Source organism: Melanotaenia boesemani, chromosome 16 (genome assembly GCF_017639745.1).
Source record: "Melanotaenia boesemani isolate fMelBoe1 chromosome 16, fMelBoe1.pri, whole genome shotgun sequence".
In the NCBI taxonomy this organism is placed as follows: Eukaryota; Metazoa; Chordata; class Actinopteri; order Atheriniformes; family Melanotaeniidae; genus Melanotaenia; species Melanotaenia boesemani.
Genome location: NC_055697.1, coordinates 18252202 through 18265004, shown reverse-complemented (window position 1 = coordinate 18265004; position 12803 = coordinate 18252202). Strand labels below are relative to the sequence as shown.

The 12803-nt window shown below is 36.9% G+C and overlaps 2 protein-coding genes across 2 annotated transcripts; one reads left to right on the top strand and one right to left on the bottom strand.

Moving 5' to 3' along the window:
- The first annotated feature begins 4200 nt into the window (after nucleotides 1–4200).
- Nucleotides 4201–5531, top strand: LOC121655795 (DNA damage-inducible transcript 4 protein-like). The gene is made up of 2 exons (XM_042010640.1): nucleotides 4201–4448; nucleotides 4684–5531. The coding sequence occupies exons 1-2, from the start codon at nucleotides 4289–4291 to the stop codon at nucleotides 5190–5192; spliced, it is 669 nt and encodes a 222-aa protein (XP_041866574.1). The 5' UTR covers nucleotides 4201–4288; the 3' UTR covers nucleotides 5193–5531.
- A 299-nt stretch (nucleotides 5532–5830) lies between these two features.
- On the bottom strand, nucleotides 5831–12803 carry dnajb12a (DnaJ heat shock protein family (Hsp40) member B12a). Its single transcript, XM_042010740.1, has 9 exons — nucleotides 12627–12803; nucleotides 12115–12289; nucleotides 10626–10771; nucleotides 10375–10545; nucleotides 8604–8683; nucleotides 8382–8491; nucleotides 8124–8296; nucleotides 6958–7100; nucleotides 5831–6416 (listed from the first exon to the last, which is right to left on the bottom strand). Exons 1-8 carry the CDS (start codon nucleotides 12757–12759, stop codon nucleotides 6979–6981), a joined length of 1110 nt encoding a protein of 369 aa, XP_041866674.1. The 5' UTR covers nucleotides 12760–12803; the 3' UTR covers nucleotides 5831–6416; nucleotides 6958–6978.

The following is a 12803-nucleotide window of genomic DNA, read 5'->3' as shown; positions in this document are numbered from 1 at the left end:
ATAAAGCTTTAGGGGCTGTTTATTTTTCAGATTTGCATTCATCTTTGTAGTATAGTATTTAAAATCATTAAAATTTGTTCTAGCTGTAATACTGAAGTGATGTGCACATTATATTGCACAAGGTAATAATATAGTCATATGACTGAGATGAGCCATTCTGCATTATGAGAAGCACATTTTGATGCTAACTTTGGTAATTGGAGGTAAAAGCAGGATTGTTAAAGAAATCCTTCTAGTAGACAAGAGTATTTTAACTGGTGTTATTTTTTATCTCTACATTAAGCAAATGTTTTTTGCTGTAAAGATTACAGATTACAAATTTTCAGTGATGAGATTCACATCACTGTCAAATTTCTTCTTCAGCATTTGAAGTTGTTGCTTCAAAACACACGTATAGCCTGAAGAGTCAGATCCAGGTTGTCCGGCAGGTTTCTTATAGAAATCTTGAGAGCCTTCAAAGAATATACCCGAGTGCCACATGGAATATGTGGGTTCTCCTGATTCTAGATGAATGTTTGGAATGTTGTCAGACTTCTCCTTAACATGCAGATGTAAAACTTTTTCCTTTAAAAAGTCATTTTATTTTTCACCATTACGTTGAATAAAACTAAGAAAAATGGATGAAGTGATGACATCCAAGAAGTCTTATTTGGTTCCAAGCAAAATAAAACATAAAGCTGGCAGCAAATAAAGTAAACAATTCTTAGCTAATAGATAATAATTTATTAAAGGACAAGGAACAGCTCAAGACAAGGATTGCTTTCTCTATCAGATGTAATTTGGCTGTAGCTCATCATGCATTTATGGACTCTTTTCCTCCAGCATCAATCGCTTGGGATTGCTGTCTCTGTGCCAAATGAGATCTAGTCGATGTTAATAATAAAACTCATATAGAAGTACAACAATCCAAATGGAATAGTGCCAATAATTCAACTCTTTTGAGTGTTTTATGTCAAGCTAATCCTCAGAGAAAAGAAATAAAAAAAAACTTTTACAGATTACATTTGCTCACATACTGATGAAGCTAAAGGCACACTTAATGTATAAACTACATAAAATGCAGCGTTACAATTCATTTTCAATGAATGCAGTGTTACTTGATTAAATGTGAGTAAAGTTGCTCTCAATTTTTAGATTTTATCCAAGCAATGACTTTCTAATTGTGATCTTCAACAAACAGAAAGTAGAAACTGCCCCGTGCTAGACTTTAAGGCACTTTGAATGGTTTGAAAAAAAATGTGCTGTAAAAACAAATAAAACTGTCTTGCATTTATAGTAGTCATGCAGTCAAATGAAGCTGTAGACATGCAGATAATTCTGTCAGGGTTGTAAATGTCCAACTTATAAAATGTGTTTAAAAAAAACCTTGATGAAATACAGAAACTTTAAAAAAAAGAAGCTCCAGCATAAACAAAGACCTAATCTTCAATATATTATTTGGAGTATAGGCTATTTGGAAATGGTGTGTACAGTGTTAACACTCTGATAAAGAAAAGTGTGTCTCAGCAAAACATGCCAAATGTCACAGCCTCTCCTCCCCTGAGAGTGCAGGTCTGTTTCTGCTTCTTCCAGCAATAAATCAAAACCTACATGAAATACAGTCCCAGCTCCAGCTTCACGTGACACAAACTCATGAAGCCAAAGGAGAGTTCTGCATTAAGAGCTGAAAGGTCTGATAAACAAGAGCTTCATACGACAGAGGAAAGAGAGGCTATAAGCTGAGATATTTAACACTCAGATGGCACATTTCTTTCTGTCATCTTATGTTAAAAAATCTTCTCAGTCTCAGAACAGATCATTGCAATAGTCCCAGCACAATTCAAGTACCCCTTTACCTCTTAATTGATTAGTTAACACAAGCATTTTCAAGCATGCAGAGGGAGTGTGTTGTATTTGAGCTAAAGCAGGTTTAAATGTATTTCAGCCTCCATTTAAGTGCATTATAACTGCTGTAGTTATTTCAGCACTAATTACAGAAACAAATTGTGATGAATGTATTAGGGTATCTCTTTATGATCCACTTTATAGCTCCTTTGATTAAAGCAAATTGCTCCAGAAAGAACTTCTTTGACAATCCATTTAGTAGTAGCTCCATTATACATGAATTTAATAGCCTCAGGCTGGCTGGCCTAACAGTTCTCTTAGGCTTGTTTGAATTGTAAATACACAGCTCCTGTCACACTTTGTTTCCCTTTTCCATTTGGATACTGTATTTTGGTCCCATGACATGGTGGAAATAATGTTTTCCCCCAAAAGAGTAGAGTAGAAAGCTCAGACTCAACTTTAGAAACAATGTACAGAACATAACATGGAGAGTAAAGAGCACATGCACATGAAAAAGATGCCAAACTCTATATATTTATAGGCATTTCCACCCCATTGGTTCAGGCTTCCCTACTTTCGCTTTTAAAGCTGATGCAATACCGCCATCCTCTGGAGATGTAGTGATTTACAACAAGTAGAAGAAATTCAGCAAAGCTATCACTATTGTTCTATTTTAAGTAAAATTTACATAAAAACCACGACTTATAGAGTACTTGAGAAGTAGATACATCCACTTAATACTTGTTGCCCATTAAATTTTCAGGTATATGTTATTTGAGTAGTTGCCTGTCCTTCTGTAACATTCTAAAACAGGGTTACTCACTTTGGTCCTATGAGAGCCGCAGTCTGGCAGGTTTTTAAAGTCTCCCTGCACCAACACACCTAACTAGAATAATATTTGAAGACAGAATAATAATATTCGAGGCACGAATAATGAACAATCAGTTGTTTCCAAATTTGAGGTCAGAGGCACATTTCAGGTATTTGATTGTTAGTAATTTTACCAAATAGTAATTTTGCCTCGTTACCTTCTTATTTGATTTAATTCAATTAAATAGTAAAAAAACAAACAGAAAAAAACCCAAACCAAAACAAACAAACCCTTAAGATTAAAAGCCCAAACACCGAAAACAGACTTGTGTATCCAAACTTTGTTTTTTTTTTTGTTTTTTCACTTAAAATGGCAGGTTCCTCCAAATAAATTGGGGAAAACCGACTTAATATACAGCAAAATTCTGTGTGCTAATACCTTAGTATCAGTTACATGTATAGGGCATGTATAGGGTATCATAAACCCTTATACATGTACAAGGGTATATGATCTCATACATGTAAATAATATCCAATCAGACCATTGTCTACATATGTATGATACCTACATTTAGGAATATTTGTAAACTTCTATTTAATGTATTTCTTGAAACAGTGGTTGAAATGTCCTGTGAGAACATTAACAAAAAGCGCAAAGCGGTGAGGTAATTAACTATCCAAAGAGGAATAGAGCCTTCTTTCCTTTTCTTTGAGTAGAGGGGGTTGGTTTGGGTGTGCATAAGTGGTAAAAGTCAGAAGGAGGAAAAGTTGCTGAAGTTTGGTTTTCTAGTTAGATTAACAATTGTGCAAACCAGAGAAAGAAAGAAAGAAAGAAAGAAAGAAAAAAAAAATTAAGAAAGAAAGAAAGAAAGAAAGAAAGAAAGAAAGAAAGAAAAAAAAAATTAAGAAAGAAAGAAAGAAAGAAAGAAAGTTTTTTCTTACACAGAATATGCACATATAAAAGAGAATAGAAACCTATTTGTAAGCTAGAGAGTGAAGTTTGACAATTTTAAGGCATGACTTTTTGAACCAAGAGGCTATAACCGCACTACTATGTAGTAAGTTATAACGTATATATAGGTTATGGTTGTAGAAAGTTTAACTTTGAAATAAATTCCGCCCTTTTCTCCTAAAAACGTCTACGTGCGATACGTGTGGGGGAGCTGCTATTCACAAGAATCGATCTCAGCGCACTCATCACGTCTTTCTTGTCCAACAAATGGTGGGTGTGTCTCTGTCTTTCATTTTCTTAAAGTAGTGACTGTCCGCTGACATGGTTTGAAAGTTTCACACTTTACAGTCAAGTTATTTTTTATTTTTTAATTGTTTATGTCAAGAAGTTTGTTTGGGATGAGTCCAGTCGGTCCGTGGTGGGGGACTGCTGGAGAGAAAGAGGGGGGGTGGGGGCTCATCATCATCAAAAGAATCACACACGTTACCAGGCAGGGTAGTTCGTTGGGGACGTGAGTTAAAAGCTTATTGGTTAAAAAATTGGGTGGGCGGGGTTTTTGCGCGTGGGTATTTAATGCTTTGTTCCATTGTTGCGGAGTGTGTTTTCCAGCTGGTTCGACTCAGGAGCAGGAGGGGGACCAACTGTGAGAGGATACCATTGCACTTTTTCTTAGCCTTGCAATCAAAGCAATTTGTCTTATAAATGTCTTGCAACCAATCTCTGGATGGCAGTTTTCCTCCGTCTCCAGCAGAAGACAGGGGTCCACAGCGTCTGTCCTGGAACAATCTGCTGCAGAGGCTGATAGAGCTGAAGGGAATCAATCAGACGGTCACAGCAGATCAGTACTACAGGAGTGAAACTGGTGAGTCTTCTTGTTTTTAATTTAGACAAATTATAGTGACTGACAATGAGTTTCTTTATCTTTTATTTCTTTAATTGCTTGTACTTGGTAAAGTGGGGAGGGGATGAAATAAAGTAAAGGAAAAGTAGGTAATCAGTGCTGCCCTCCCCCTTTGTCAATAACCAGAAAACTGAATAGATTTATAGTAAATCTTTCCCTACTACACAAGATTTTAACCCTTGCTTCTTTGTTTCAGGATCTGTGGCAGACTTGTCTCTGTCTGACTCAGACAGCAGCTTCTTCTGTTACCCCCTGGAAGAGACTTTGGCTGCAGACGTGGTGACCACCATCGTACAAAGCCTCAACAATGCATCAAACATCCTGTGCTGCTCCAAACTCATCTTACCTGACTGCCTAATACACAATATTAGCAAAGAGCTACTCCATTTGGCTGCAAACGAGCCTTGCGGCCTAAAGGGGGCGCTCATTGACCTGTGTGTGGACAAGGGGGACCAGGGCTCACTATGCGCTGTGGATCAAATAGCAGTGGATCCCACCCTGGTCCCAACCTTCCATGTGACCCTGGTGCTGAGGCCCGAGGCCAGTGGACTGTGGCCAAAGGTTCAGAAGCTCTTCAAAAGTGGCAAGCCCCCATCTGCTATGTCTCCAAGACACCGCAGCACTCTGAGGCTCAGCACCAGTTTCAGGGCAATAAAGAGGAAACTATACTGTTCAAACGAACTGCTGATAGAGGAGTGCTTCTGAGGAGCACTCATGTGCCTAATAATAAAAAAAAAAAAAAAAACATTTTTTTTATAAATTATGGAAAAGGGAGGGTTTATGCAGTCTTTTAAAAAAATATCATGGTCCAATGAATTGCACCGACATGATGGTCCTGAATCATTGGTGTGTGTTGATGAAATTATGCAGTTACCCAAGGGACCAACTTATGTCTCGTGGCAGCTACTCACCTAGTTGAAGGTGACTCAGAAGACAAGTTTTTTCCCATGTATGTGAGGGAATGTATTTGATAGTCTTACCACATGAAAGTTGTTTTGTATTTTTAACTTGAAAAGCATATAAAATAAATTATTTTTTTATTAATTTTGTTTTCTTCTTTCTCATGTTTATCACAGTATACAGTTAAGAATTCCATCTCCAACTAAATTTCTAACATCTTCACTGAGGAGCTCCTCCCACTTCCTTTGTGCTTTGATACCACATGCAAAAACCATTTAGTCTGATTTCTCTTTTCTTTGCATAACTACACTTAATTTTCACTTTTAAAGAAAACAAAGCAACTTATAACACATTCAGAAAAAAAGATATGGAGCATGACTTTGTAATGCAATTATCAAGGAAATGGAAAATGTGTAAAAAGCACAAATCAATCATTAGACAAATTTAATTAAAAGAAACTTTAATACAATTTTAGCTTGTTAATTTAATAAATATGCTTACTTTTATCTGTGCAACAATCTTTAATAATTATGATCAACAGGCTACAAGCAAATCCACAAAACATCATAATAAATGTCTAGTAACCCCTGTAGAGTTAAAAGTAAAATGGGTATTTACATTGGGAAGAACTATAAAAATTACACTTTCTGAGTGGCTCAGACTGTCTGTCTATGAGAAGGCCTTGAGGTTTATCTAAGAAAAACAAGATCATGAAAGAGGAGACTTATCTCAGCAGCTTTGTTTACCGTTCAAAAAGACCACGATGTTCTTAATTTCCAACGTGACGTCCAGCGGACTCTCATCATTGTCAAGACATTAGAGTTAGATAATGGCGTCTCAAAGCTTCTCACAATTCTACAGGAAGTCAATCTACATCAAGCTGAAGAGAGGTTCCCTGATGAGGCCTGGTGCCCACTGCACATAAGGCATTTTTTTCTTTTTGGATTCTCCTGGTTTGCTGCGGTAATATGCTCCAATTTGCGTGGGCTCCAACTGATTTCTTCTCATTAGATTCAAGTACTGACAAACCTAAAGGAAATAAATGAATTAATTGTTAGTAAAAAATAATCTATGAATTATGTAGCTCTTTTACTGGATTTCTACATTTTGGCTAAATCATAACCTACTATCAGTGAAACAGCTAGAAAAATAAACATATATGGATAATATAGCAAGTTTTAACAGGTTAACTGTTATTTTACATTTATCATAGCCTTCAATATGTACAATGTGTTTCTAAGCATTTTTTCTACCTTAAAGGCAGCCGTAGGTTTTTATTCATTACAGGATAAAAACTTGATCCTTGCTTAAGAAGAGTAGTTCATGACGGTAACCATAATTGATGTCTTACATCTAAAAACACAGCTGCCTCTTGTATATCTGGTATCAGTTACATTAACATGCTACTGTAAGCGCCTGGACAAAAATAGAGCTAGAAAAATGCTTGCTGTACATAGTAGCCAGGAAATAACAGAAAGCAGGGGTGTGATCTGTTGCAGGTTACATAAACATGCAAAGACGCTTCACAGTATAGGATAAAGAAACAATTACACTGTTTGTGGAAACGTACCCATGTTTGTGTATGTGGTTTTTAGCCATCCAGTATAACCTGGATCTCAGATAGTCTTGAACAGCTGGGAGTCCCCATTCTCTGTGCTCTTTGGTACAACTCAGAATCCCCAAAGTAACGAGCACGATACAGCAAGCCTTCCTCTGAAAGAACAAAAACAACCTCAGTCAGTCATATTCTCAACTTGTAATTACCAGTAGTTCACAGTATATCAGCTTGTATAGTATGTTAAGTATCGTGGGTTCAGCTGGAGCCTCTCTGTGTGAAGTTTGACACGGTCTGAAGATATGAACTTCACTTAACTAGAGATTCTACACTGGCTGAAAATGTGGCTATAGGTGGCCTTGATTATCTGTCTCTGTGATAGACTGATGATCTGTCCAAGGTATGCTCTTGTCTCTCACTCAGCCTTAGCTGACACAGACCAATTAATTAATTAATGATAATATATAAAAAGTCTAAGTCTAAAAAGTGAATTTAAAAAATCACCTGAATATACTGTTCTTACTTCAATTTCAATGAAGTCTTCATTGAATATGTGAATGATATGAAAACATTAGTCTCTGATGAAGAAGGTTTAAATAGCTTCTAAACATTTTTTAAAGTACCAGCTAAAACAAATCAGTCGATCTAAGTCTCCGTTGCTTACAGAACAAACAAAAAGAGTAAATTTTCTGCTTACGTCTTATCTTGAACCTTGAACACACGGATTGGACAACACAACTAGTAATCAATGAATGTTTTTCGAAAAAGTAAAATCGAACCAGTAACTCGAGTTGGTGCAAGTTCCATTTATCTCCTTGAAATGAAAATCCACTGGACTAAACAACTTAGGAATTTCCTCTTTGGGAATAATAAAAGTATTTTTATTTTTCATTTCAATGCAAAATGTGTTTAAAAAAAAACAAAAAAAAAAGAAGCCAGCCAGCTAGTGCTGGCTCCACTAAATAGCACACTATTTAATCAAATATATCCATTTATTATGAAAGTAGCGCATATGAAATTACAGTTTTAATAACTGTTGGCAAATTTAAGTTTTTGGTAGTCTTTTTTTAAACAGTAAACTGCATGGCTTTGGTCGGACAAAAACTATTTACAACCCAATTTCCACAACAGTCAAGATAGTGTGTAAACCCTGCCCAACTGTTGGGGACCTGTGAACTCACTCTGCTGCTTCTCCTTCCAGCAGTTGTTTCTTAGATTAGAGATGTAGTCTTCTTCTACATTTCTCTCAACATTCTTTAGGTCATTTCCAGAAAACTCTTCATTGAAACGCTCCCCAACATAGAAAGGCACCTTGAGGTGGGATGTATGCCTTTTGTGAATATGTCCAGCTGACCTGATGAACAGAAAATACAAAATGTAAGACCCATGTTAAGACACTTCAGCGGTTCAGCAAGCTCTACAAACAATGAAGCACTTACGGACGATAGCTAAGGCTGTATGGAGGCTGAGTGACTATCAACTGGCTGAGGGCAGAAACAATGATGAGAATTAAGATGGGCAGCAGCTGGACAAATAGAGCCAGGCCTCCCTGTGCAGAAGAAAAAAAAAAAACAACAAAAAAACAAAACAATTAATCACAGTAATCAGAGATCAGTTGTGTTGAAATAAAGTTCAATCTAAGTATCACAGAAAAGACTTACATCTCTCTGTTGCTCTCGTCTTTCATGTCTATTATGGTGTGCAAAGTGCATTCTTCCATTTCTGTAAACATGTACATTACCTGGAAAGGAGATAAGAAAACAAAGACAGCATAATGAGGAACTCATTAGTTCTGCATCTCTACGCCATGTAAAAATAAAGTTAAAAAATATGCCAGTTTTCAGCCCATTCAATTAGACTTGAAGCAACAATATATTTTGGTTAACCCAGTCAGATATTTTAGGACATTCTTGATTTTAGTTCCAAACCAAGAGGTGTATACACTGTATTTGACCACAGTACAAGTAATGCAGTCATTTCAGAGAACTGAACAGGAAATTAACTTTGAATGAACCTGAACTACAAGCAAAACCAGCCCACTATCTTCACTAACTGCACTAAATCTTAGAAAACATCTTTCTTATATAAGTTAATAATGCTGCAAAGTTGTGCTCAGTCTTTGTGCTGGTGTCAACCTTTGGTTTTTGCAATCAAAAAAGTGAAATTGTAGTGTAAAAAAAAAAAAGTAGATCTACAAGACTGAACAGCAAGTCGGCTGATTTCACCTCCTTGCCTCTATCCAGATAAAGTTTACTGGAAAGAGTTAATAAGAAACACAGCACAGAGGCTAATGGCAATAGCAACACAACTGCTAAAGCTTTATGCCCCCTTCACATTCTGCATTAACATCTCTTGGATGATCCAATCACAAGTGGACAGCTCTGTGTCTGTTTAAACATGGCATTAGAATTAACCTCTGCATGTTTTATGTGATTAGATCTCGCTAACCTGCTCTACTGGCATAGACAAAGGTAACATCACATACGTCCAAACCTGGACAACAAACAAATCAGTAATGTTTCTATAAACCCTGAATTACAATCAGTTTCCCTAATAATCTTATTCTAGATGTGTATAGAAGTCAATATTATTTTTCTGATTTAGTCACAGTAATAGCTTTACCAGAGGGAATATGAGAAACAAGTAAAATAAACTAAATTCTTTACATGACATACTAATATTTAAAATTAATGATTCATGTTGGACAACTTTAGACAGCACACCTTGCCCTGAGACACAGGAAACGTGTTGGTCTTAGTAAAAAGTAACTTTACTAAATGTACAATCATCAACTCTGTGCGCCCCTCTCTCCCTCCAGATTATGCTGTCCTATGTTACAATACAACATTCTGAGTATGATAAATACAGTAAAGGAATAAGGGTCAGCATGAAGGACTCACAGGAAGGATCAAGAGCAGAAGGAATGAATTAACAGTTGTTGTGTTCACTGTAGAAATAAACAATGGGTGTGAAAATGCATTAAGTATGTTTTGACATAGTTTAACTAAGATATATTTTTTCTGGATTTGGGGCTGGATTATAAAACCAAGTCAGCTTTGTAATGTGATCAAGGCCTAAATGTTACTTCAAATTGATGCCTTTTTGCCAATTCTTAGAGTAGGAAACGGATTCTGAAAGCAAAATAGCTCAACAGGATGACTCCTAACCTGGCAAGATGTGGATCCTACAACTTTTAAGCTTTCTGTTTTTTTAAATTAAATTTTTTTACAAGGTATGGCAACTATATGTAAAGACGCCCAGAACAATGAACTCAGATGTAAGGTGTAGCACACTGTAAGATGTCTGGCTTGTTTTCCTGTCAAATGAAATAAAAAAAAAAAAAAAAAAACAAAATACTCCTTGTCTTAATAAGATTTTAACAAAGCCATGACCAGTAGTGACCCAGACTATATTCATCTGGTCTCTACTCACTTGTTGGGAAACCTCCACCAAAGAACATGTTGAAGAGGTCCTCAGGTGAGATGTCTGCTTCAAAGTCGCGATGTTCTCTGTGTCTGCTTGGGTGAGTTCTCTCCTCTCCATACTGGTCATATTGCCTTCGTTTTTCAACATTACTCAGAACAGCATAGGCATTGCCAATAGCTGAAAGACACACACAAATATGCACTTAGTAACTGTAGGGTTCAATGCCATCCACAGAAAGGCAGCAGGAGAATCTGTACCTTTAAATGCTTCTGTGGCTCCAGGAGCGTGATTTTTATCAGGATGGAATTTCAGAGCCAGTTTCCTGTAAGCCTTTTTAAGATCCTCCTCAGAAGCGGTCTTTTCTACTCCCAGAATCTGGTAGTAATCTTTGCAGCTCTTTATCCTGCAGTAAATGATATAAAAAAAATTAAACAACAGAGGTGATAAGGGGTGATATCAAATGTTGAAATTGAGAACTTTTTGTTTTTAAAGAAATATGTTTTCCATTTTTCCCTTGAATTTTTTGTTTTATAATGTAACCTCATTTTTCAAGGACGTGTCTAATAATGTGGTGAATGTATAAAATCTCAATAGTTCTACAGTAAATAATCTAAATATCTTGTTTATTTTAGGAACATTTTTTAGCTCTAGAGGCCTTCATTGGAACGTTACTTGCCAGGAAGGGGGGCTGACATGCAGCAAAGAGCTGGCTACTTCAAGGAGGTGTAGCCACTGTACATGAGCTGGCTGCCCAATCAGCCATAAACATCGAGTTAATACACTACAGTCTTTCATATCTGTAGCTTCATTGACAACAACTGATAAATTTTTCCATGTATCTTCTGCAGGGCAGCCTTCAGCTGCAGCTCAAAAACACAATTCTCAAACTAATGCTTCACCAGAAAAAGCAGTGCAGGGATCATGCAGCCTTTTCCCTTTTTCTAGAGACATGTAGCATTCAACCATTTCATTTTCTTTTGGACAACTTAGGTGTCTCTGCTGGCCATTTAGCCACTGCTTGGTTTCTGAGGGAGACTTGAGCCATAATAGTGCATTTAACGCTCATCTAGCTTTTCTTGCTCATTTGGAGAGCATAGAAGTTAAACTTGTCCTCTCATTGCCTTTGCATTATCAGTGCCTCCACAAATGACCATGTTACTCACACCATCTTCACTAATGCACCCGTATACCTTCACAGATGGTAGTGTTTTTTTTAAACATTGCACTGACAACAAGAAGGACAGTTACTCTCCTCTTTAGCCAGATGATTTCCAAAAAACATCCAGATTGTAAATACCATTTGTCTGAATATTCCACTAATTTTGTGCATGTTGCAAATACTGTCAAACTAGGGTCGCACAGTAAACTGATGGTAACAATCAAAAAACTAATCTGACTTAATTTATTTCACTTGACTTGACATTTACAATGTCCTTATATTCAAGAAATTATGTTTATATAATATTGAATAATTATTGTTTTAAAAACATTATTAATATTTCTGTTTTCCTTGTTCTACATTTAAAAGCACCTTTAATTATTTGCCTGCTCCTGGTGAACGTAAAGAAGCAATCCACCTGTTCTTTAAATGATTTTTAAAATTGTAATAGTGTGTTATAACACGTTCAAAACTCGTTGACATGTTGAAACACACGTTGTCAAGTTTGTCAGCACCGTCCAGCTCGTTTATGATTGCGTTAGTAGCATTTTGTCTGAAAATTTTAGAAAAGATTTAAAAACACTGACTTTCTGACAGCTTCCAGTTGCTCCGGTGTGTAAGATTTAGCAGACTCCGTGGGCCCCTGTGACACATCGGCTCCATCTCTATTACCACGGTGCCTCAAACTGGGTCCATCTTCGTTCTCTGGTCGGCCATTCTCATCTGGAGGCTTTCCATTTTGCGCTAACGACTCCAACAGGTCTGAAAAAAACGGTACTATGTTATTATCGGTTACCACATGAGTCTGTTTTCTGATCAGTTAATCCGCGACTACAGTTCGCTTGGTTAGCATTGTAGCTACTACACAGAAACATCAACACCTACATTAAAAATGTAAGGCTGAGTTTAAAGTAACAAGTAACTAAATGTAGTATAGAAAGGGTACGCAATTACCAAAAAACTACAACTACCAGTTACGGTTTGGAGCAGATAGTGTAACGTTAAGACAGCTATGCTAACGTTAGCTTATTAGGTTTCACAGCCGTGGCCTTCCACCTAAGATAAAATCGCTACCCAAACATGCATTCATTCGGCGTACTTTTGGCCTTGTCTGTCGGAAACAGGCGCTGCGCCTTCTCCAAAAACTTTCTGGCTTTGTCCGACTGGTTGTTGCTGATCGCATTTAGGGCTATTTTAATGCACCGCTCCGCTTCGTCCTTGTTTGAGTCCATGGCGACACAGCGGAAATGTTTACTTGCCCTGCGACGCACGGCGA

Coding starts and splice junctions, on each gene's coding strand:
- LOC121655795 (XM_042010640.1), top strand. CDS start 4,289: ATGTCTTGCAACCAATCTCTGGATGGCAGTTTTCCTCCGTCTCCAGCA. Junction 4,449..4,683: donor GTACTACAGGAGTGAAACTG/GTGAGTCTTCTT, acceptor TCTTTGTTTCAG/GATCTGTGGCAGACTTGTCT.
- dnajb12a (XM_042010740.1), bottom strand. CDS start 12,759: ATGGACTCAAACAAGGACGAAGCGGAGCGGTGCATTAAAATAGCCCTA. Junction 10,772..12,114: donor CAACTGGAAGCTGTCAGAAA/GTCAGTGTTTTT, acceptor CATTTACTGCAG/GATAAAGAGCTGCAAAGATT. Junction 8,492..8,603: donor GACGAGAGCAACAGAGAGAT/GTAAGTCTTTTC, acceptor TCTTCTGCACAG/GGAGGCCTGGCTCTATTTGT.